Source organism: Asparagus officinalis, chromosome 3, assembly GCF_001876935.1.
Source record: "Asparagus officinalis chromosome 3, Aspof.V1, whole genome shotgun sequence".
In the NCBI taxonomy this organism is placed as follows: Eukaryota; Viridiplantae; Streptophyta; class Magnoliopsida; order Asparagales; family Asparagaceae; genus Asparagus; species Asparagus officinalis.
In genome coordinates, this window is record NC_033796.1 from 15,954,994 (window position 1) to 15,980,804 (window position 25,811).

The following is a 25,811-nucleotide window of genomic DNA, read 5'->3' on the forward strand; positions in this document are numbered from 1 at the left end:
TAATTCCATCTAACATCATGATTTAATAATACAACATAATATGCATAGTGTAAGCTAATTCCATCATCATATTGATCAAACCATCAATCATCATTAAGTAGTCCATCATCATATTGATCAAACCATCAATCATCATTAAGTAGAAAACTAATAAGGATCATGGCGGTCGTATGCATTTAAATTGACATAGTCCCTTCCATGTATCACAATATTAGCTTTAAACTAAACATGACTTGTAATAGGACTTATCATAATGGTCCAACAATAATGTCCTTGTCATGGACAAATCCTGTTAATATTCACATAATCATTTACGTGTACACTAACAATAAAGAACATGATGCATTAATATATTAGAAACGATATTTAGATGAGCTCAAGGTGTCAAATATATAATAAATATAAACTTCACATAACAGTTAGTAATGATTTTCAATAATGTCCATTCTTTCGACATGTTCAGTAAATGTCTTTGGTGACAATCCTTTTGTTAAGGGATCCGCAACCATGAGATTTGTGTTAATATGTTCAATTGACACCCTTTGTTTCTGAACTTCTTCTTTAACGGCAAAGTATTTTAATTCCATATGTTTAGCACCTTTCGAATACTTGTCGTTTTTAAAAAAGAAGACTGCTACAACATTATCACAATGAATTTTTAGTGGCTTGACAATACTGTCAACAATTCCAAGTCCTGAAATGAAATTCCGCAGCCATAATCCATGAACAATGGCCTCAAAACCTGCTACGAACTCAGCCTCCATAGTCGATGCAGCAATGACAGACTGCTTCGCACTTTTCCATGAGATCGCTCCTCCGGCTAAAAGGAACAAATAGCCAAATATGGATTTTCTTATATCCAAACACCCAGCAAAATCTGAATCTGAATATCCAATCACCTCAAGGTGATCAGATCTCCTATAAGTGAGAATATGATCCTTTGTTCCTTGCAAGTATCTCAATACCTTCTTTGCAGCTTTCCAATGATCCAATCCTGGATTACTTTGATATCTACCCAGCATTCCGACAGCAAAACTAATATCAGGTCTTGTACAAATCTAAGCATACATCAAGCTCCCAACGATGGATGCATAAGGAATTTGTTCCATTTGTTTGTGTTTCAATTCATTCTTTGGACATTGCATAAGACTAAATTTATCCCCTTTCTGAATTGGAGCAATAGATGCAGCATTTATCCATCTTGAACCTCTCTAGAACTTTATTAATATATGATTTCTGAGATAACCCTAACAATCATTGTGATCTGTCACGGAATATTTCAATTCCAATCACATAGGATGCCTCACCCATATCTTTCATTTCGAAGTTCTTAGAGAGAAATTTCTTGGTCTCGTGTAACAAGCCAAGATCATTAGTAGCAAGCAAGATATCATCAACATACAGAATCATAAATATAAACTTTCTCCCATTGATCTTTAGATATATACATTGATCAACGATATTTTCTTTAAATCCAAAAGATGTGATAGTATCATTAAACTTAAGATACCATTGTCGGGAAGCATGTTTGAGCCCGTATATTGACCTCTTAAGCTTACACACCATGTGTTTCTTTCCTTCAACTGAAAAACCCTCGGGTTGGTCCATGTAAACTTCTTCATCTAAATTTCCATTTAGAAAAGCAGTTTTCACATCCATTTGATGTAGCTCTAAGTCATAATGAGCCACCATAGCCATAACAATTCTAAATGAATCCTTTTTCAAAACAGGAGCAAATGTTTCTTTATAGTCAACACCATCCTTCTGAGTAAAACCTTTGGCAATGAGTCTAGCCTTGTATCGTTCGATATTGCCATTTGAGTTGTGTTTGGTATTAAAGACCCATTTACACCTAACTCTTTTACAACCTTTAGGAAAATTCTACAAGATCCCAAACTTCATTATGCTCCATTGATTTTAACTCATCTTTCATGGCATCAAACCATTTATCAGAATTGTGACTTTTCATGGCCTGTGAAAATAAAACCGGATCTTCATCAATTCCAAGGTCATGTTCTGACTCTTGTAGATAAACCACATAATCATCAGAAATAGCAGATTTTTTCTGTCTTTGAGACCTTCTTAATGCTACTTCTTCATGTGATATATCTATTGCAGGTTCATTGGTAACAACGTCTTCATGGAGTGTTTGATCATTTATTTGTTGTTCTTGAAAGTCGTTAAACTGTTCAACAACTGTAGGAACAACAACTTGAGAAGAAGTTAAAGGTAAAGGAACGTTCATTCTAACTTCTTGGATTTCCACTTTACGTGGTTCTATACTCCCATTAATGTCACCATTTTTAATGAACCTGGCATTTTTAGTTTTAACAATTTTCGTGCTATGGCTAGGACAATAAAATCTATACCCTTTAGATTTTTCTAGATAACCAATGAAGAGACCACTGGTTGTTCTAGAGTACAGTTTCTTTTCATGTGGATTATAAATTCGTATTTCCGCAGGATAACCCAAAACATGAAGGTGTCTCAAACTAGGTTTCCTTCCCGTCCACAGTTCAAAAGGAGTCTTTGGAACAACCTTATTAGGAACTCTGTTTAATAAATACATTGCGGTTTTTAAAGCATACATCCACAATGATAAGGGTAAAGAAGAATAACTCGTTTTTAAAGCATACATCCACAATGATAAGGGTAAAGAAGAATAACTCAACATACTCCTAACCATGTCCATTAGTGTACGGTAAAGAAGAATAACTCAACATACTCCTAACCATGTCCATTAGTGTACGATTACGCCTTTCTGCAACACTATTTTTTTACGGTGTACCTAGCATAGTGTACTGAGCGCATATGCCACGCTTTTTAAGAAATTTAGCAAATGGACAGGGCATTGTCATGTTTCGTTATATTTTCCATAAAATTCACCACCCCTATCAAATCTAATAATTTTCACCTTTTTGTCTAATTGTCTTTTAACCTCATTAATAAATACCTCTAGGGTATCTACTGATTGAGATTTTTCATGCAACAAATAGACAAATCCATAACGTGAAAAATCATCAATAAAGGTGATAAAATATTTTTCTTTATTAAAGGATGGAACATAAAAAGGTCCACATATATCGGTGTGTATAATTTCAAGGAGCTGATTTGTATGTTGTTCTTTAATACAATCTATACAAATACCAAGATCGGTAAAATCCAAATTAGGAAGGATTTCATTCTTTACTAATCTTTGTATTCTTTCTTTGGAAATATGTCCCAAACATTTATGCCACAAATAAGCTGAACTTTCATCCACTGAACTTTGTTTAGTTCCAACATTATGATGCAAGGTTAACAGAGTTTCAACAAAAGATTATCAAGCTTTAATTTGTATAAACCATCATAGAGAACACCAGAACCAATAAGATGACTATGCTTAAACAAACTAAAATAACCATTTCCAAATTTAAAAGAGTATCCAACGACATCAAGTTTAGACAAAGAAACTAAGTTGCGAGAAACAGTAGGAACATAAAGGGTTTGAAAAAGATTTAAATGATGTCCAGTGTCTAAAAACAAGTGGTAGGTTCCAATGGCCTCAACTGGAGCTTTGACTCGATTTCCCATGAAGATGAAATTTTCATTTGGATTTATAGTTTGGGTCGTAAGGAATCCCTGCATCGTATTTGAAACATGAGTGGTAGAACCAGAGTCAATCAATCCACAAAGTATTATAAGCAACTTCTGTTAGGTTTGATTCGAAACATACAAAAACAAGAGGTTTACCTTTCTTTTCGAACCATGCCTTACGTTTTAGGAAATCTTTCGATAGTGTCCAGGCTTTTTGCAGAAATGATACTTATCGTTCTTTTGTTCCTTCTTGTGGATTTGGACATGCAACACATTATCATTCAGTGCTCTTTTCTTACCCTTTCCATTATATTTTCCTGGTTCCTTTCCAGCTCCTTGATGAACCACGAGATTAATTGAGTGAGTTCCTTATTTCTTAAGCCTTGCTTCCTCTTGAATGAGCATACTTTGCAGTTTAGTCATATTCCACTTATCTTTTATAGTATTGTAGTTTATTTAGAATGGACCATACTCAGAAGGCAATGAGTTTATGATAAACTGCACAAGGAAACTTTCACTCACTTTCATTCCCATAGATCTCAATCTTAGTACTGCTGTGTTTGTCATTTCAGTGACATGCTCATGCATGGTACAAGAACCATCAAACTTCATGGTAGTCAACGTACCCATTAATGTCCCTACAATTGACTTATCAGCAGAGTCAGATTGCGAGAGATCTTCCACAAACTTCATAAATTCCTTTACTTTATTAGTCTTAGGAATTATGGACTTAATGTTGTTTGCTATCGTCATCCGCATGAACATTAAGCTAAGTCTATTTGATTTTTCCCAAGCATCATGGAAAAATCTTTCATCAGCATTGCTAGAATTAGTAATAGCAGCGGGCTTGTCATACATGAGTGTTGAATCAAGATCCAGAACACCCAGGTGAAACTGAACTTGTTCACTCCATTCATAAAAATTAAGCCCATTGAACTTTACAATAGACGAGGCTTGCGAATGTAGAGAAATAGGTGCTAGGGGTGAGCACGGTTCGGTTCGGGTCGGTTTTTACCAAAATTTAAACAACCGAACCGAACCACCTACAATTCAAAACCGAACCGAACCGTTGCAAATCGGTTCGGTGCGGTTCGATTCGGTTTGTTCGGTTCTAACTTCATCAAGTATAACAATTATTGCAGCAATCGACAACATTTAATACATCAATCATCACTGCTACTCCAATGTACATAAACTTTTTTAGATCAACTTATACGATCTCAAATCAGAAATGTCTCAGAAGTTCTGATTTCAAGCAATTGAGTAAATTATGATTTACCCTTATGCATGAACAAGGTCAATCACTTGCGCTAATTTGAATGAGAATATTTTTCTAAAACAAGATTTCTTCCCTTATCATATATTATACAAATTCTCTGATCCGCGAAAATAAATATGAAATTAGGCCACAAACTTCCCAATTTTAAAAAGTCATCGATTTTTCAATCTTTCAAAAAGCAAAAAAATAAAAAAACCGGCACCATTCCATCAGGCAACAACATTAATGATTCCTAAATCCGATCAACTTAGAGGAGGTCAAATCAGAAAAGGTAATTTCAGAAACCCTGATTTCAACTGATTAAGTGGTGAAAACTTACTCAAACGACTTAAGATGCATAAGGAATTTCTTACACTCGTGCTTCGTGCCCAAAGATCCTAGGAAACGCCGGAGTTTGGCCCTGTAATAATCCAAATATACAGAAATGAGAAACAAAGATGGGTTGACGGATCGCAGCGGTGACGGAGACGGAGACGGAGCGCGTCGACGGAGGGCGGTAGGGCTGGACTTTGGAGCGGCGGTGGCAGCTGGATCTGAGGTTGGAGAAGATTTGGAGAACGGGCTTTGAGAGCTAGGTTAGATTTTGGGATTTTATCCTGAGGGAACACGGGTCGGGTTACGTTAAAATGGGCATGGGTAATGGCGGTCGGTTCGGGTAGTTCGGGTTGAAAATTTTTCAACCCGACCCGAACCGACTAAGAGTTAAAACCAAACCGAATCGTTGATTTTCGGTCGGTTCAGTCGGTTTTTTCGGTTTGGACCGAACCATGCTCACCCCTAATAGGTGCTGCAAATATATAGAATACTGGAATATTAATGCTTTGAGTCATAAACTTAAACTTAATAATACATATTTAGATAACATTCAAATTAATCAATAAACGTACATCGAAGTTCTCCTTTGGGTGATCCATTAATGTACAACAGTGAACATAATTGATGCTTAGTTTTATTTCATATAATTGGCAATTATATATACTCCAATTAGACATGCTTGCTATCTTTGGATATTCTAAAGATATCTAATCAGATATATTAATTAACCACAGTCATGTTTATAGATTATAAAATTTACCAATCAACCTTTGGGCGATTCTAAATATTTTATAATCAATAAACCTCAATCTACTCATGACAACATATATATACATTTATGTCATTTCATTAGTAGCATCACTTAATCATGAGTAATTGAAATTATATTATTATAATTTGATAAGTATGGAACTTCAAGGTATGGTCACTTTGGTGACTAACAAACCATCCATGAAAATTTAAATTTCAAATTGTATAATGGAATCTAGACAATAACGTTATAATAAGCCCGCAAATAGCAGTCCATGAATATTAACAATTCATGCATAATTAGTGCATTGACATAAACAGAAATATCATGCATGTAAAATAGACAAATAGGCAGCAACACATGCAACCCAAAAAAAAAAAAAAAACGAATTAGTAAAAACATCATTAGAAATCCGAGACCCCAATAATAAATGGACGGCCAGTTCCGATTTTTGCAGTAATGGTTAAGGTATTCAATTTAATACGAAATTATCAAAACATTTATAGTATTCAATAATCAGCGGAAAAAATTTAATTATATAATTTTAAACATTTAATTAACAGTAATGGAATTATTTGACAAGAAACAAGAATCATGATGAAAAATCATAAGTTCTTTAACCTGGCTCTGATACCAACATGTAAACTTAAATTCTTAAGTAAATCAAACTTCATTTTGATTTAATCATCATAATACCAAGATCTTAGAACAATATGATTTCACAATAAACAATCTAATTAAGAAAACGTACATTGATCCATGATTTGAAACTTGAAGAGAAATGGATTGCAAGATGAACAACCTTGAAGACTTGAGTATCTCTCCCTTAACCCTTTTTGAGCTTTTCCGAAATTTTCTTGATGGAGAGAAATTTTTTTCCATACCAGGTAGAGAGGACCAAGCCTTTTAAAATAAAATAATTACCCACAATCCATCAATGTGAGTAGTTATCTTGACCAATAGGAACTTAGCATAAAACGTGATTAGTTATATAACTAAAATAAATCATGACCAGTTTCTTAAACCAAAAGAAAAAAAATGGCCACTAAAGTTGTTTAAAACAAAAACGTGGGCCACTACACTAAAATCTAACAACATCTTGATACATTGCAGCGAAAAAGGACATATTATAGGAAAGAATTTGTTAGTAGCATATAGCAAAACATAACGAGGCTCACTTACTTTATCTAAATGATTATGTTTTTTTAATCTCAGTATGAAAAGAAAGAGAGATGTCTGCTTTTTCCCACAATAGAAGTTAAAAAAAAGAAAAAAAAACATTAGTGAATAAAAGTGGTCTAGTTGTTCCCGGGGGGTTACATCGGATAAAAATTTTATACTTGCAAAATACGCTAGACGCAATATTTGATGGTAATAGTAATTTAGTCATGATGCTACAAGTTGTATTTTTCCGGTTCCGATCTAGCAAATTTCTCAAATATTAGCGTGAGAGATCCAACTTCAGCTCTCCCTCAAGTATTAGAGTCTCCTAACCCTTTTTTTCGTTGCCAAAAAAAAAAAACAAAACAAAACAAAAATGGAGGTATAATTTAAATGCAAAGAATTGGCTTTTCTTTCCATTAATTAGTTAAAAAATTTAAAAATAAAACACGAATAAAAATCCAATCCAGCTGTATGGTAACATCGCAATGATTATCAAGTTATCCGTGTAAAATTGAGAATCTTGTGGTGCTAATAAGATTGGACCTACATTTAGGGGGTGTTTGTTTGCATGCAAGTGAAAGATGAAAGTGAGAAAGTTATTTTCATTTAACAATTAAGGTGTTTGTTTTCATGTAAGTGGTTATGAAAGTGAGATGCAAGAAAGTTGCCACATATGATTTAATGTAATTTTGGCTTCCCCTAAAAAAGTGGTGAAGTCACATGAAAGTGACAAAAAGGTAACTAATTTAATTAAATGATTTTAATTATACTTTTCTAATTAATCTTATTTTGCCACGTCATCTTCACATTGCACTTTAGATAATAATTTAATTTTTTAAACAAACACTGTATTTCACTTGCGTGCTGACATGGATGTAAAAATCATTTGCAAAAAAAAGTAACTTACATATTTTAAATTCACTTTCAGATTGTCAAACACCCCTTTAATAAAACTTTGCTGGATCAAACTTTTAGTTAGCAGTTGAGTTACATGTACAAGACTCACACAGAAAGTGGCACATTAGTCAAAGTCTGAGATCAGAGACTGCCAATTATTATTTATTAAATAAATAAAGAAGCTGATTAAACCCTTTCCTTTATCGTCAAAAATAAAAATAAAAATAAAAGAACCCAACAAAATTTTCATGACCAATACCAGGAAAAAAGAGTGAGCCCGCTCCTTGCTCCCTCTTTATTTATTCCTAGCTCCTTCCCTCTCTGTGATCTGATTTCTCTTCAAGATCTTCTTGCTTTGCTCTCAACATCAAGCTGAGGGAGCAATCTTGCTGTCGAAGGTACTTTTTTGTTGAATCTATAGCGTATGCTTGATTTTCGAGGTTTTTTTTTTGAGATGGGTTTATTTTAGATCGCTCTGATCGATGGGTTATTAGGAAAAAACTTAATCTTGATCTATAAGCTTGATGTACATCTTTTACTTGTTTGAAGAAATGGGTTCACTTCAAAATTGGAAGTTGGTCTGTTATTTGGAGATTTGGTATCAAGGGAATGAGGATTATTAGGGGAAAAAAATTAATCTTAAAAACTTAAGTTTGATCTTTAAGCTTGATGCGCATCTTTTAGTTGTTGTTGGAAGAAATGAGTTTGCTTCAAAACTGGAACTTGATCTGTTGTTTGGAGATTTGGTATCAACGGAATGAGGATTATTAAGAGAAAAACTTAATTTTGATCTTTAAGCTTGATATGTGCATCTTTTACTTGTTGGAAGAAATGGGTTTACTTCAAAATTGGAACTTGATCTGTTGTTTGGAGATTTGGGGTCAGGTATAATTTGGCATCAACGGAATGGAGGCTAGGGTTTCTTCTGGATTTTGTTTCTTTCTATTTATTGCCAGTGGGTTTAAGCCTGGCTAGCTGGTTTTAAGCCTTGATTCTAGTGGATTTGGATGATAAGGCATCATTGCACTGTGATGAAAGATAGTTTGAGAATTATTCAACTGTATTGTTTGGTTGGTGTAAGTCAACTAGTGTTGAAAAATTAGTTATGTTGGTGCAAGTATTATGTGCAGAGTAGTAAGCTCCTGAACAGAAGGTCTTTAATTTTGATGGAAAAAGACCATGAAATTTACAGCAACAACTTATATCATGGCCTCACTTTATAATGATAAGGGCCATACATTTAAGTTCTTGCTTGGTACCAAGCATAAATTTTGTGCTTGGTAGTGAGGTGACACAATCCCCTCCACTCATTCAAATGGGAGACCGCATTCACATGGGTTGAAGAGTACATGAGGATATGCAACCACTTGAATGAGTAAAGGGGTTATGTCACCTCACAACCAAACAAAACTTTTTGTGTTTGGTACCAAGCATACAGATTTTTCTCATATATATATATATATATAGTCATAATGTTCTCAATTATAAAACAAAAATCCTAGAAATAACCCCATAACCATGATATAAACACCCAAACCCCTTATATAATTATAAAAATATCTACTATACTTGTTATATAACTAACCATTTAAATACACATACTACCAAACACCCAGATACCTAATTACACACAAAACTCACAACATGCTCAACCATAAAAAAAATTCAAGCAGTAATACAATGCCCATGATATAAACATACCAATTAATTTAGGATGTGTGACAGACAAGTTCATAGAACGATTTGAACGGTAAAAGTTCAGACAACGGTCGATGTAGGGTAATTGACTCGCCTAAGAAGAAAGGGTCATATCTTCCAATCTAGAAGGCGTTTCCAGACATATAATATGTGAATTATGCATTCTTGGTCACAAAATAATTTCTGCAGTATTTTCTTCTTCCTTTTTTTGTGAGGGGAGGGGGAGAAGATGGGGGGGATCATTTTGATAAAATAAGACTGTTAGGACTTAGAATTAGGAAACTAGCCTGAGTAGACTGTTAGGATTAGGAAACTAGCCTGAGTTTCGTTCACATTTGATCGATTTGTTTCTTTAGGGGTGTTTGTTTACCCGAGAGTAGAAAGTGAAAGTGTGAAAGTGACTCACTTTTATCACTTTCGATGTTTATTTTATTGAAAGTACATGCGAAAGTGAAATACAAAACTTTTGCCACATCATATATGATACAATTTCAAGTTTCCCTAAAAAATTGTAGGTGTCACACGTAAGTGAAAAGAGTGGGGGACCACCTTTAACTAAAAAATTATTAATTAAATCTTCCTTTTCCTACAGGCTCGTTAATCAATTTTTTTTAATCTCCGACGGTTCACTTAACATATAAAGTTTTCAATTTCATTTTTTTCTTGAGTTTTCAATATCAGTCCCTTAATCTTTGCTATTTTTAATTGATCTCTCAGATTATTAAAATTGCTATCATGTCCCTCAATACTTATGAGTTGTTGCACAATTAATCCCTTGATCCCTGAAATTACTATTACATCCTTAAGTTCTTATAAGTTCTTTCAAACTAATCCCTTTAGTCAAGGTTAGTAGTAGCAAGATATAAGAATCGCGGGACACAATTGTAATTTCAGTGATTTCAGAGACTAGTTCCAAAATATTAAAGATGTAAGGGATTATGATAAAAAAACTTATATTTTAATTACATGATATAATCTGTAGCTATCGATTTAATCTCATCAGGGGTCTTCACATGATTTTTTTTAATAGTTATGCTATGAATTAAATTTTGTATTTTTGTGTCTAATCGTGCTAGTTATTTATTTTTAATCGTTGAACACTTTTTGCAGTTACCAAATACCATTTAGAATATACCATGGTTTTTAATAAATAAATAAATGGATGAATTGCCACATCATCTTCTCTTTTCTACTTTCCAATGATAATTTACTTGTGTAAATAAACACTGTATTTCACTTGCATTATGTCATGGATACATTTTCTCACTTGCAAAAAAAATGACTTTCACACTTTCAATTTACTTTGTGCATAATTTTTTATACTTACTATTTTAGTAAGTTATGTCAAATAAGGAGTCCGTTATTTTTTAAGGTATCAATTTTCAATCAACAATATTTTCCTCTTTCAAGTAATACACACACACATGTATAAGGTTTTAAATATCGGTCATTGGGGATTTTTCAGACGGTCAAAATTTATATTGGAAAATGGATATCAAGGATATATGAGGGATAAGTAGTATTTCTCGGAGTGACATTACCGGATAGTTATATACATAATATAATATTCTAAAATATAATCATACTTAATAAAATATAAACATAGCAAAATAAAAATAATTATGCTCAAGATCACTAACCAATGGTAGAAACTTGGGTCGGGTCGGGTTTAAAGTGCATTGAATAAGTGTCCATTGCACGAAATCAAAACTCAGACCAAAGGTCGATAATTTCGATTTTTGGGCCAACAATATCAGTCGATAACTCACTTTATCACCGTATTATCGGCGATAAACATTCAAAAACGATAACCGATTTAGAATCAGACTTATCATAGCGGAAGGCCGCCAAAACTGATAAATCACCAATAATAGCCGATTATCAGCCGATATTTAAAACATTGTTTATATATATAAAGAGAGAGAAAAAAAAACTTATGTCAACTTAAGTAGATCATCCACCAAAGTTTCTATCTATTGATGATACCTAGAAATCCGTGCATCATATGAAGAGATTTTTCATCAATTGATAGAAACTTTGGTGGATGATCCACTTAAGTTGACACCAAGTCTTTGTCCATCAAAGTTTCTATCCACTCATTTATATATATAAAAAGACTCTTCATATCATGCAAGGATCCCTAGGCAACATGAGTGGATAGAAACTTTGGTGGACCATCCACTTAAGTTAACATAAGAATTGCTCTGTGTGTGTGTGTGTGCGCGCGCGCGTGCGTGTGCGCGTGCGCGCGTGCGCGCGTGCGTGCGTGTGCGTGTGTATTCTTGCTAATGGTAAAAAAGGGTCTTTGAATGTGGGGTCTATTCTTATTTTACCCGAGGGGTTCAAATTAGCCCCCCTATCATATTTGTCCCAAGGTAGAAAGAATTACAATTCCTATTCCACCTTAAATCTTAGGAATTTTTTGATAGTTGGAATAGATTCGTAAACCAAGTCGACTAATACGTTTTAAACTAGTTCTATATATTCCTTTCCGCACTTGAAAAGCCACCTACAGACGCTTTACGCCCAATCATTCCGGATAACGCTTGCATCCTCTGTCTTAATGCGTCTGCTGGCACAGAGTCACCTGATGCTTATTCTTCAGATACCGTCATTACTTCTTCTTTGAGAAAAAGAAGTTCATGACCCATGGGCCTTCTACCTCCACGCGGCATTGCTCCGTCAGGCTTTCGCCCATTGCGGAAAATTCCCCATTGTTGCCTCCCGTAGGAGTCTGGGCCATATATATATGTATGTATGTATATATGTGTGTACACACACACACACACATCTTTATATGTGCGTGCGTGCGTGCGTGCATACGTGCGTGCGTGCGTGCATACGTACGTGCGTGCGTACGTACGTACGTGCATAAATATTTATTTAGGTAGTACAATATGTTACCTAATACACTATGTTTCGGCTTTGCATGCAAACATAAATGGAAAATACACACACCCTACAACAGATCAAGGTAATACTGTACTATTTGGAGCACCACTTTTTTGTGTGTGCTCAAAGGAGTTTGGTAGTTGGGGTTGAGGGAATAGACTAAGTGAGGGACTGAGGGAGGCTTAGGCTGTTGAGATATCATTTGATGCTTTTTTTCCATAGTACATCTCAAGAAATGAGAAAAGATTTCTATTTTTATTGGTTGATTGGTGAAATTGAAGATGGTAATACCCTGTATGCATACACATATGGTAGGTTATCTATAATAGTAGTGGAAATTTTTTTTGAGAGACTAGAAAGGAGTATAATGAAAGAAAATAATAAGAAGGCAATTTATAGACTTATAGCTAAAAGTATGAATATCCTTTTTGGTTGCTTTCAGTTATTAGCCCATTAGTATTCCTGTACATGTGAAGCGTGCATGACATGAAACCTGAGGAGTGTTGTAGTCAAATTGTCAAGGGAACGTACATTTTTTAGTTCTTTTATTTATTTATTTATGTTGAAAATTTCCAGTTTTGAGGGCATATCCGTAGTTTTTCCCCCATATGAGAGGACAATCCCCTTTTCAAAAAATGAGGGTGTTTTTGGAATTCAAAAAATAAGCTCACCCAAAAGGTTGTTTCTTTTAAATAGTAGTATAGATGTATCTGTTTGACTTTCTCGCATTAATCGTAAATGGAGTGAGGTTTCATACAAACAATTACACAGGGAAGGGGGCAGATAGCTGTGTGAAGGCATTCAAGGAGGATGCACTCAATTCATTGGAGAGGAATGAGAGAGGCTCCATAAGAGGCTGCACCTACTTGCTAATTTCTAATTAAGGGCATTTAGCAGGAAAGGTATGGAAAAACAACAGCAGTCCTCACTTGGTGCAGAAAATGTTACTCCAGGAATATTTTTGCTTTGAGCATAGCCATACTTCAAATTATGTTCTCACTGTATAGGGTTTATTCACTTTTCATTCGCATGCTTGACTAATGATCAGAATATAGGAGTAAAATCAAGTTCTATTGTCATTCTTATTTTTGAGCGATTTGCTGAAATGTCACTGGTATGATTGTCGAATGGAGTTATTCTCTTTCTTGATTTCCACTGGTTATGGTTTTATTATGTCATATATTGACATTTTATTCACACTTGGCTCAGATACACACGGAGTTTTGGCAACAAGGGCAGATCGATTTAGATTGGAGTAGATTTCATTTCGCAGGAGGAGACCTTTTAGAGTAGTTTCTTAAAAGCCAATCACAATGCTAAGGCAGGCATCCAGTAGGAATCAGAGGTCCAAAGGGTTCAAGGTCAAACATACTCTTCAAATACTCCTTTTGGTTGCTATTTGCATTTGGTTACTTTATCAAGTCAAGCACTCACATGAAAAGAAAAAGGCTTTTGAAGAGAGGAACTCAAAGATTATGAATAAAATTGTTGAGAATGAAGCAGATTTCTTCAAGTTCGGCAGGAAAGACCTCCCCCACACAGGGGTGTCAGGTTCTATAAATGAGGCTCAAAACAAAGAAGAAGACAATGAAGACACCCAGGAAGAAGACGAAGACCATGACACCAAGCAACAAGAGATTGAGGAAGAAGAAGGGAGAGGTGCTGGAGATGATGAAATTGATGAACAAGATAATGAAAAAGGCGACGAGGAAGCCGAGCAGGGAGAAGAATCAATAGAAGAAGAGGATAATGATAATCATGAAGATGGGAAAGATAGTCATGAGGAAGTGGATGTGTTTGATAATCAAGAGCATGAAGGTGGTACACAGGAGGCAAGAGAAGAAAATTACAAAAGAGATGATGCTTCGAGTGCTGTTGTCAATGAGGAGCAAGTAGTTGACAAAACCGATGATAATTTGAGTGCTAACGATTCTAAAGGCGATGATGTAAGCAACGAGGGTTCTAAAAATGAAGTCGTGGGGGAAAATTTAGAGAAGAAAGTTGAAGAGTCAAAAAATGATGGTGCTAAAGGCAATAACAATTTGATTGTTGAATCTGGAAGTGCTTCTGTTAGCAATGTTTCAGACACTGGACTTAAAGATAATGAGACCATACAGATTAACACCACGCCGTCCAATGTAACGGTTTTTTATAACAATGATGCAAAGGTTGAGTTTTCAAAACCAGAGAACTATTCGGTTTCTAATTTGACCACAGTTGAGCTTAACGGTCAGATAGAACAGCAATCTAACTTGAGAAAGGAAGCTGAATCCAATACCCAGATTGAACTTCAGTTGAATTCAACAGGAAATATATCCGAGTTGCAAGCTGAAAGTAAAAATAATTCAACAATGGGTAATTCAGGTGACATTTCGATGTCAAATGATACTGTTAGCTTGCATCCAGCCCCAAATCAGAATGCTGTAGCCGATAATGCAACTCAAGTAGAAGGCAAGGGCAACTTGCAGAATGAAGGAGAGCAAACTGAGTACGCGAATGCTACTACGGTGTCATCAACAAATGAAAATGGAGATGCAGCTCGAGGACAGTCTGAAGAGCAATCTACTACATCGACTAAAAATGAGAATGAAGATGCTGCAGCTCAGGCTCAAGGAGAATCTGATAATTCATCGCATAGTGTCATCACAGTAGAAGAAAGGGAGGCCCGCATGGATCTATCTACTTTACCCGATATCCAAAATGAAGTAAGGTCCACAGATGATGAAGTTGCTGAGTGATGTAATGGTTGATATAGTGGGATAAGTTTTCTTGTAATATGTAGGATTCTGTAGTTTTCTGGATGTTCTCTGCTTTGTTTTTGGCTTGCTTTCTGAGGTGAATGAGAGCATTTGCAGTTCTACTTTTTTTCTGGTAGTATTTTGCTGGGCTAATACTGATCGGCACAAAAATGAGCAAATTTCCATAGATGGGATTGTTTTGTAACTCAAATGGATATAATATAGGGTTAATTGCAAAAGGACCCTCTACAGTATCGCCCAATTGCGAATGGACCCTGTGAAGTTCTATTTGTAGCTAGTAGACCTCTATAGTTTTGGCTAGGGTGCGAATACACCTCATGAGTGAACGTTTTCGCCTCTTAAAGCAAATGGTCTATCCTCACCAATAGAATTATAAGTGGTCTACCTGCTTCCTTAGGCCTCGTTAATGATTTTAAAAGTATTAAAAAAAAATCACTCGAGGGTTTATTTTTAATAACAAAACTACAGTGGACTCTTCTATATTATCATTATATAGTTTCACATACACACACACACACGTATTTTGCTTGATTATATAGGCGTACGTCTATTGACATTCTGCAAGAAACCTACACAAGCATAACTTGTTTATCTATTTGCTAGCAGAAGAGGAAGTTACAAGAGCAGACCAGAAGCATAACCAGATGACAGTAAAATTATGCTATTTGTTGTGAAATTTTACAAAGCAACATTAATCGACACAGCTGCATTGAAATCTTCGATGACCACCTGAGAAGCTCTAATGATCTTTATGCTTCCTCTCAAGAAGGCCATCAGGACCTAAACAATTTTATTGTGCAGGTGGCGATTCCAGCATACGTTATTTTCTCCCATTTCTCTGCTTCATCTAATTACCAAAAAAATTAATTGAGATCAAGAAATCATAGCTCTAAAAAAATTTGGACGAAAAAAAAGGAAATTAAGAGGAGGAACTAACAAACATCGTCGTGATGAGAGGTGCTTGCAAAGCTCCTGGTCTTGGTAGTGGTCCTGGCTCCTGCTCTTTTGAATAAAACTGAGGCTCGTTGGAGAATAGCTCTCACCATTGCTGCTGCCGCTGCTGCAGCTGTTTTTTTTTTTCGTTGGAGAATAGCTCTCACCATTGCTGCTGCCGCTGCTGCAGCTGTTTTTTTTTTCTTCCCCCCCTCCCTCAGACAATTTGCTTTCTTTCTTCTTATTAAGCTCTCGTTTTCATTGGTCTTAAAAGCTCCAAAAGAAGAAGGTAAAGGAAACTTCTCGCGTGTTCTTCTGAGTTCTGAAGCATCAGTATTCGTGGACTCTTCAAGTAACAATGGTAACGTTCCCTTATAATAGTACAAACTTTGATATATGGTCTTTAGGTAATATATAGATGGAATCACACACGATTGGTTTAATGATGCAATACAACAGAAGGATTATTTGGAATCAAACAAATATAGCAGAACTTTGAGACCAACAGAAATGCAAGAACATGGTCTGTCAATATTCAAACACCACGCTTTGAATTGAGACTTTACCTTTGCCTAAGTTTCAATCTAATGAGAAAAAGAAAGAAATTCAACCATTCGCTTAACATCGACATCCCAGTCGACGCACCTTGCCCTCGGGACAACACTCCTCTCTATTATGATACAGAATTTTGTTGCCTCTCTCTCTTGTATATTATCGGAAGCAAACAATGTGCATTGCTTTTCATTTACATTTTCTTCGATACCATAAAGCCCAATACGGAACATGACAATTGATACTCCTACTACAACGAGAGAAATCACCCACCATTTCTGCAAACGAGAACCTAAATCCCATCTACCTCCCGAGAGTGAAGAAAAAGCTGGCCACCAAAGACGAAGACGACTTGACATAAGAATCAAACCTTTCGATCTGAGACGCAGACAGAGTGCAAAAGCTCAGATATCCTTTTAAGATTACAGGGATTTAATTACTGTGATACATCAAGACTAGAGTCACCTTATTTCAATACAAGAAACTTGTCTGCAATTTAATCACCGTTACCAAAAGAAGAGGGGGCTTCAATATCAGCACAGCTATCACCGACCTCCAGAGAGGCAATAAAGACTAGACCACGAATCCGAATTAATAAAACTGTTGGCCCCTTCACTTCTCAACGGCGACAGATTACTAAGCCTCAGATAACTAGCCGGCAGCTCTGGCATCGGCAGCTCTCCCTCAAGAAACTGCACTATTTGCCTCATGCTCGGCCTGCCCTCAGCCATTGGATTCGAACACAACAGCCCAAGTTTCAAAACCAACTCAACCTCATAATCGCAATACTCATCCCCAAATCTCGCATCCCTCGTTTCAATCAATTGTCCCCTTTGCCATTTTGCAAGCACCCAACCTATAAGGATCAACTCCTCTCCTTGCTTATTGGGCTCAACCGGCCTCCTTCCACAAACGACTTCTAAAAGGAAAGTCCCGAAAGCAAAAACATCGGTCGCAGTTGTTGCTCTGCCAGTTCTTGAAAGCTCCGGTGCAAGATATCCTGTTGTTCCGACGACATGAGTGGTTTGAGGATCAGTACCATGGTCGTATAATCTCGCAAGGCCAAAATCTCCGAGCCTCCCGTTGAATTCTCTGTCTAGTAACACATTGCTTGCTTTGATGTCCCGGTGGATCACAACCTTGTCATAATCTTCATGTAGGTATAAGAGGCTTGATGCTACTCCTTTGATTATATGAAACCTTTGAGCCCATTTGAGAGTAGGTTCAACTTGGTTGTATAAGAATTTGTCGAGACTGCCATTGGGCATGAAATCGTAAACTAAGAGGAGCTCCCCTTTGCGACGACAGTAGCCTAGGAGTTGAACTAGGTTTCGGTGGCGGAGCTGGCCAATGCTAACGATTTCAGCTACAAACTCTTTCATTCCTTGTCTTGATTCATGTGATACTTTCTTAACTGCAACCTCTAGTTTAGTGCTAGGCAAAACTCCTTTGTAGACTCTACCAAAGCCTCCGGCACCAAGTAACTCTTTTTCTCTGAACCCTTTAGTTGCTCTGAACAAATCTTTGTATGAAAACCGATGAGGCCCATACTCAAGCTCCCAGTCTTCGAGCAACTCAGCATATTGTTTCCTCATCTTCACTATGAGCAATATGGCAGCAAACATCACGAGCAAAAATGAAGTCAAAGCAACTGGCAGTGTTATCGCCAAGAGCTCTGAACTCTTGCCTTTGGTTTTAGCAACAGGGAGTGGAGGAAGCTTTGAATAATCCAGCGGTTTAGCTACTCCGTTCATCTTGAAGCTCCACCCCAGAAGAAAATGATTAGTGTGGAAAGCACCAGTTGAGGAAGAGAACCCAGCGTACATTGAATCGAGCATCAAGCTTGAAAGATCAATGGCAGACGATAAGAGAGGCCGACTAGGTTTAGGCATTTTTATCGGAGATAAGGTAACATTAAGCTGCATATTTTCTCCATCAAAATCGATCCAAACTTGCATCGGTTGGCTGCTGATCAGAGATAAGTTTTTAAACACGCCAGTCCCATCTTCAAAGTAACCGGCGGTATCGGACTTGTTAGATATCAAGCTATTGATGTCAATCCCGACATGGTTATCGTTGATATCACGGAGCTCAGGGTTTTGGATGGTGTCAAGCTCAACAGCAAAGATGTGATTGGTTGAATTGCCATCGTTACTTGTATTGAACAGACCTAAGTACTGGCTTGCTAAAGCACTGGAGAGGTCAGTGGTTTTGGAGATTGCAAAGGCGATGCCGTTGCCGCCGAGATAGGAGACCTCGGGGATAATTGCAAACACAAAAGTAGTCGAAAAAGAGTTAATTTTACCGTTTGGAGACTTGAAATGAAGAGGGATTGGATGGAAAGCGTGGCCCTTCATATGTGTGTTGTTCGTAATCTGAAGGAGGCCGTTAGATTTGACCGATGCCATTCCGTCGAGGCTGAGGTTGGCGCTGTTGAAGCCATTGAAGGTGAAGTCATCTTCAGTTGAGGATGTGAGGTTTAGGAGGAGGAAGAAGAAAAGGAACAGAGGCGTCCTGAACATTGAGAATTTCATTAGTCTGTGAATTTCGGACTCTTTGCTCTAGCGGTTCACTTAACAACAGGAGACATCAATTTCGGTGGTTAGCAAGATGAAAGCGAAATATGAAGACTTGGTGCCCGTCAGTCAATGGAGAACGCAGACAAGCATCGTGAACCATGCATTTCTCAATCGATGGCCCGCAGCATTTGTAAGAAAGCCAAAAGAACAGTCTTCACAGTTTACTCTGACCTATTAAATTTGAAATTCTCATTTAGTTAAAACAAAGGCCTTTCATCAGTAGGTGGTTAGCAATTGATCAGCGTTTTCCTTGACTTGCATTTTGCAACGACTGCGACACAGCAGAGGAATGGCAACATTTTCAACAAGCAGGAAGAAGGCGATAACGACTTGCTTTGAGGAGTGCAGGCCTTATTATGCCTAACTTTGACTTTTTCAAATTTATTTTGTTCAATATTCAATCTTTTGTGTGTGTGGGGTGGGGGGCAGAATTTCTAAAGGAAAATCATTCTTAACGTTGACTATTGTGATTAAGAATCTGTCGGTTCTTACATGTTGATATGCAGATATATGTCCTCTGTTTGGTTATGAAGGCTGTTAATCTATTTTAAAAACATTTTGGAATTTAGACAATAACACTAGCTTATGGAAGGAATTTGCCTTTTTTTTTGAAAAATTCTTCGAGGACCCAAAATATGGGACCAATAGGGGGGACAAGTGAGGTGTCCCCCTCATATTGGATAATGAGTTGGCCATCATTAATGATGACCAACTCATTATCCAATAAAAGGAGGACACCTCACTTGTTCTTTTTATTGGTCCCATATTTTGGGTTCCTGTAGCAAAGCTCTTTTTTTTTTTTTACTCAATGAAAAATTTGGGCATAATGGAGCCGGGATCCTAATAAAGAAGTTGCTTTAAAGACACACAGAAAAAATAATCTTCAAGCTAAATGGTTAATGGGCTCCGGCCCAGGTTTTCCTGCCTAACTGTTTTCGGCTAAAGAGCTTTAATAACTCAAGGTAACTAATTAGACAAGTCAGCAGTCACGGCTAAAAGGGTTTACCACCCTGCATATCTAGGTGGTTTAGGAGATAACCTGGGTTTTCTACAAAGTGAGAAAATTGGATACAAAATGAAAACAACATTTTCAGCAACCATTTTCTCAACATTGCCTCCTCTCCCATGGCCTTCTGTTATTATTCACTACGAAATTGATTTGCTTTAAGATCTAAATTCCATCAGGAAGAGTTTAACACAAGAACATTTTTCGAATAAAGAGGGACAAATACATTTGCGGTACCTTGCTCAAAGTCTGCCCTAAAAAGAAAATAGAAAAAGCAAAGCCTAAAACAATAAATGACCACACGGTTGTTAGTAGGGGTGCAAAATGGTCCAGATTTATCCAGACCGACCGCAACCGTATCCGTTTAGAAAACGGATATGATAAGGAAAATTTAAAACTAGTCAGATATGGTTTCAGATACGGTTACGGTTTAGATTTTTTATCCGGATACATTTTCGGATACAGTTATCGGGTCGAAATTGCGGACACGGTCCGGATATCCAGATATTTGAAATGGGCTAAGTATAATACTTGTATTGGGTTGGGTCTATAATATATACTCAAGTTATCTGCAACCCGACCCAAATTCAACCGAAAAACCCCAAATTCAACCCAAGTGAAAGCATTCATCCCAGCAAGGGAGATTCAACGACCTCACTAGCTACGACAACTTTCGCCAGCCCCAGGCGGCTACTGATCTTTCGAAGCCTAGCCTCGGCCTCGGCCTCTGCCTCCCGCTCCGCCTGCGCTTCCCCTCCACCTCCGCCTCCGCCTCTGCCTCCGCCTCTTCGTAGCTCAACTCTTCAAGAAGTCCGCGGCCGCCTCATCCTCTTGATCGACGCGACGACGACCATCAACGACGTCCAACCTCCTCTTCTCCTCCTCAATTTCGTATATCCCTAAGGTGAATTCAAAACCCTAAGCCTTATTTTTTTAAATAAAAGCCTTAATTTCTAGCATTTGTTGATTGAATTGAAAAACTAGGGGTGAAAAATGGTTCAGATTTATTCGGACCGACCGCAATCGTATCCGTTTAGAAAGCTGATATGGTGGGGGAAAATTAAAACCGGTCGGATATGGTTTCAAATACTGTTACAGATTATATTTTTTATCCGGATACGGTTTCGGATACAGTTATCGGGTCAAAATTGCGGATACATTCCGGATATCCAGATATTTGAAATGGGCTAAGTATAATACTTGTATTGGGTCGGGTCTATAACATATACTCATGTTATCCGCAACCCGACCCAAATTCAACCCAAAAACCCCAAATTCAACCCAAGTGAAAGCATTCATCCTAGTAAGGGATATTCAACGACCTTACTACCTATGGGAACTTTCGCAAGCCCCAGGCGGCTACTAATCTTTTGGAGCCTCCAAGCCGCCTTCGAGCTCCGCCTCCGCCTCCTGCTTGGCCTCCGCCTACGCTTCCCCTCTACCTCCGCCTCTTCGCGGCTCAACTCTTCAAGAAGTCCGCGGCCGCCTCATCCTCTTGATTGACGCGACAACGACCATTGATAACGTCCGACCTCCTCTTCTCCTCCTCAATTTCGTATATCCCTAAGGTGAATTCATAACCCTAAGCCCTAATTTTTTTTGTTTGATAAAATCCCTAATTTCTAGTATTTGTTGATTGAATTAAAAAACTCTATTTATTTGATAAAAATCCCTAACCTATTAGCCCTAATTGTTTTTAGTTGCGTATATTATTGTAATATGGAGTCTGATTGATAGGCAGGAGAAGATTCGTCTTTCTATCGTTCCTTAAACAGTTTTAATCATCGCTTTCTAGAGGCAGCGAGGAAACTATCGTGAGATCAGATAATTCTGCATTTGAAATGGTAAAATTTTACTCTGTAATGTTGTTGTTCTTGTTGTTACTAAGCGGCGAACAAGAAATCTGTTTCGATTTGGTTTTAGATTGAAAAGGAAGGCACTTAATTCTTGAATGTTTTAAATGAATTAATTTAAACACTATTGGAATTGTTATGGGCTTGTGAACTTGATGGGACATCGATCAGTCACAATCTTCTAATTGTGAATGGTTGTTTGATTCCGCATCAGATGGATGTTAGTTTGCCTTGGCTATTAACATTAATTTACCCTTTATTGGAATATGATAGAAAGTAATACAGTTGTACTATAAAACCCTAAGCCCTAATTTTTTTTGTTTGATAAAAGTCCTAATTTCTAGCATTTGTTGACTGAATTGAAAAACCATAATTTATTTAATAAAAATCCCTAACCTATTATCCCTAATTGTTTTTTATTGCATATGTGATTGTAATTTGCATCATTATATTTTCTTTGTTTGATTAAGTTTATAAATTTAAATGAATAAGTATTAGAATCATGTCGTCTAATCCATCAGTTCAAGCTTCTAATGAAGAACCCACAGTTGAGTTATTAAAATCATATGTATTTTTTGTCATATCCTATTCATATCTATTTCCCAAACATCCGATTAGTATCCGTATCATATCCGTATCTGACTCTCTAATATTTAAACTGTATCCGTTTCCGTTTAATGCGGATATGGTAATGCTTTTTTTCTTATCGATGAATATGCGAACTGTATCCGTATTCGTTTTCAGAAAGTGGTTTTGGTTATGGTAAGCGTCATATCCGAACCGTATCCGTACCGAATGCACCCCTAGTTGTTAGAAATCATATGTCCAATGAAGAGCCCGATGTCTAGCCAAATCACAAATGCATACCAAAGTCCATATCATCACCCTCTAACTTGCCTGTGGTTAGGCTCAATCCACCTTTCCTATTGAGAAAATCAGGGGGAAAGAATACCGTGCACAAGTGACTCGTTCCTAACATAATGAGATTGGTTATGTTCCCTTTTGTCAACTACGAAAGCTTACGAGCAATCTCGAGATTCTTGTGTATGGTTCATAGGTCCTATCACATAGGTTACCCTAAAAAAATTTGGGAAAAATGCTTCTAGCCCCTAAAAGTTAAGAAAACGTGCTTCCCACCCCCAAGACTTTGTCAACGGGTGTTTTGCCCCCAAAAATAAAGATTCTGCTCTCTGAGCCCCCAAAACACAAAACCCAAGAGATTAAAATATGTGAAGACCATAATACCCTTCTCTCTCTCTTTCTTTTTTATTAAAATATGATGAGGATTATTTTATTATTTTTATTTTCTCTTTCTCTTTATCATGATGTACTGAGATGATAGTTAAAATGATTGATGATGATTACTTTATTATTATTTTTTATTATTTTCGTTGTTTGTATTGGGAGATTGTTAAAGTTACAGGTTAATTGTTAAGGTTACGAGTTAATTGTTAATGTTACGGGTCAATTGTTAAGGTTATGGATCCTCTCTCTCTATCTCTCTCTCTCTATCATGATGTTACTTTGATGATATTAAAATGATTGAAGAGGATTATTATTTTATTATTTTTATTTTTTATTCTTTTCGTATTTTTAGAATATTCGTTATTAAGGATAATGATTGGTTGTAAATATTATGCATTGATTGTTAAGGTTACGGGTTGGTTGTTAAGTTTACGAGTTTGTTGTTAAGGTTATGGGTTTGTTGTGTAGGTTACGGATTTGTTGTTAAGGTTACGGGTTTAATTGTTAAGGTTACGAGTTTAATTATTAAGGTTACGGGTTTAATTGTTAAGGTTACGTGTTTAATTGTTAAGGTTACGGGTTTAATTGTTAATGTTACGGTTTAATTGTTAAGGTTACGGTTTAATTGTTAAGGTTACGGGTTTAATTGTTAAGGTTACGGGTTTAATTGTTAAGGTTACGAGTTTAATTATTAAGGTTACGGGTCAACTGTTAAGGTTACGGGTCAATTGTTAAGGTTACATGTTTAATTGTTAAGGTTACGGGTCAATTGTTAAGGTTACGGGTCAATTGTTAAGGTTATGAGTTTAATTGTTAAGGTTACGGGTTTAATTGTTAAGGTTACGAGTTTAATTGTTTGTTAAGGTTATGAGTTTAATTGTTAAGGTTACGGGTTTAATTGTTAAGGTTACGAGTTTAATTGTTAAGGTTACAGGTTTAATTGTTAAGGTTACGGGTCAATTGTTAAGGTTATGGATCCATTCTCTCTCTCTCTCTCTCTCTCTCTCTCGTAAGCTTAACAATTAAACCCGTAACCTTAACAATTAAACTCGTAACCTTAACAATTGACTCGTAACCTTAACAATTGACTCGTAACCTTAACAATTAAACCCGTAACCTTAACAACCAACCCGTAATCTTCACAACCAATGCATAACCTTTACAACCAACTAACCCGTAACCTTCACAACCAATGCATAACAATTAAACCCGTAACCTTAACAATTAAACCCGTAACCTTCAGTTAACAAGACGCATGATTTTTAACGATAATTAAACCGCCCTATCGAGTTGAAAATTTGAAATTATTAGTTCCCAAGTGGCTTCCGAGTAAAAAAAACACGTGGCGAATAGGGGATAATAGGATTTGAATTTTCGAAGCTAGCTTACATATAGGGGATAATAGGATTTGAATTTTCGAAGCTAGCTTACATGAGAGCATCCATGGCCATCAAAGACTCCGAAGAAGTGAAACTTCCCAGCTTCGAAGCTAGCTTACATGAGAGCATCCATGGCCATCAAAGACTCCGAAGAAGTGAAACTTCCCAGCGATCGCCAAGCTTCCCTCAACAAAATCAGGTCGGATCGAGACGGCGTCCTCCATGTCCCGTCTCCTCCCACAGACCAAGGTTAACCCGTAACATTAAAAAAAGATTACGAGTTAATTGTTTGTAACCTTCACAACTAATGTATAACCTTTACAACCAACCAACCCGTAACCTTCACAACCAATGCATAACCTTTACAACTAACCATTATCCTTAACAATTAACAATTAAATCCGCAACCTTAACAACTAAACCCGTAAGCTTAACAATTAAACCCGTAACCTTAACAACAAATCCGTAACCTACACAACAAACCAATAACCTTTACAACAAACCTGTAACCTTAACAACCAACCTGTAACCTTAATAATCAATGCATAACCTTTACAACCAACCATTATCCTTGACAAAGAATATTCTAAAAATACGAAAAGAATAAAAAACAAAAATAATAAAATAATAATCCTCTTCAATCATTTTAATATCATCAAAGTAACATCATGATATATATATATATATATATATATATATATATATAGAGAGAGAGAGAGAGAGAGAGGATCCATAACCTTAACAATTGACCCGTAACATTAACAATTAACTCGTAATCTTAACAATTAACCCGTAACTTTAACAATCTCCCAATACAAACAATGAAAATAATAAAAAACAAAAATAATAAAATAATCCTCATCAATCATTTCAACTATTATCTCAGTACATCATGATAAAGAGAGAGAAAACAAAAATAATAAAATAATCCAC

General features: G+C 36.4%; 2 protein-coding genes across 3 annotated transcripts; one reads left to right on the forward strand and one right to left on the reverse strand.

Annotated features, from left to right (window-relative positions):
* LOC109833169 (uncharacterized protein DDB_G0290685-like) lies at positions 8,202-15,437 on the forward strand. 2 transcript variants are annotated; one of them, XM_020400731.1, is made up of 3 exons: positions 8,202-8,380; positions 13,344-13,474; positions 13,782-15,437. In XM_020400731.1, the coding sequence occupies exon 3, from the start codon at positions 13,886-13,888 to the stop codon at positions 15,308-15,310; it is 1,425 nt and encodes a 474-aa protein (XP_020256320.1). In that variant the 5' UTR covers positions 8,202-8,380; positions 13,344-13,474; positions 13,782-13,885; the 3' UTR covers positions 15,311-15,437. The 2 variants fall into 2 exon arrangements, with proteins under 2 accessions (XP_020256320.1, XP_020256321.1); XM_020400732.1 differs by lacking the exon at positions 13,344-13,474.
* On the reverse strand, positions 16,938-19,702 carry LOC109833170 (L-type lectin-domain containing receptor kinase IV.1-like). The gene is made up of 2 exons (XM_020400733.1): positions 17,469-19,702; positions 16,938-17,229 (listed from the first exon to the last, which is right to left on the reverse strand). Exons 1-2 carry the CDS (start codon positions 19,348-19,350, stop codon positions 17,120-17,122), a joined length of 1,992 nt encoding a protein of 663 aa, XP_020256322.1. The 5' UTR covers positions 19,351-19,702; the 3' UTR covers positions 16,938-17,119.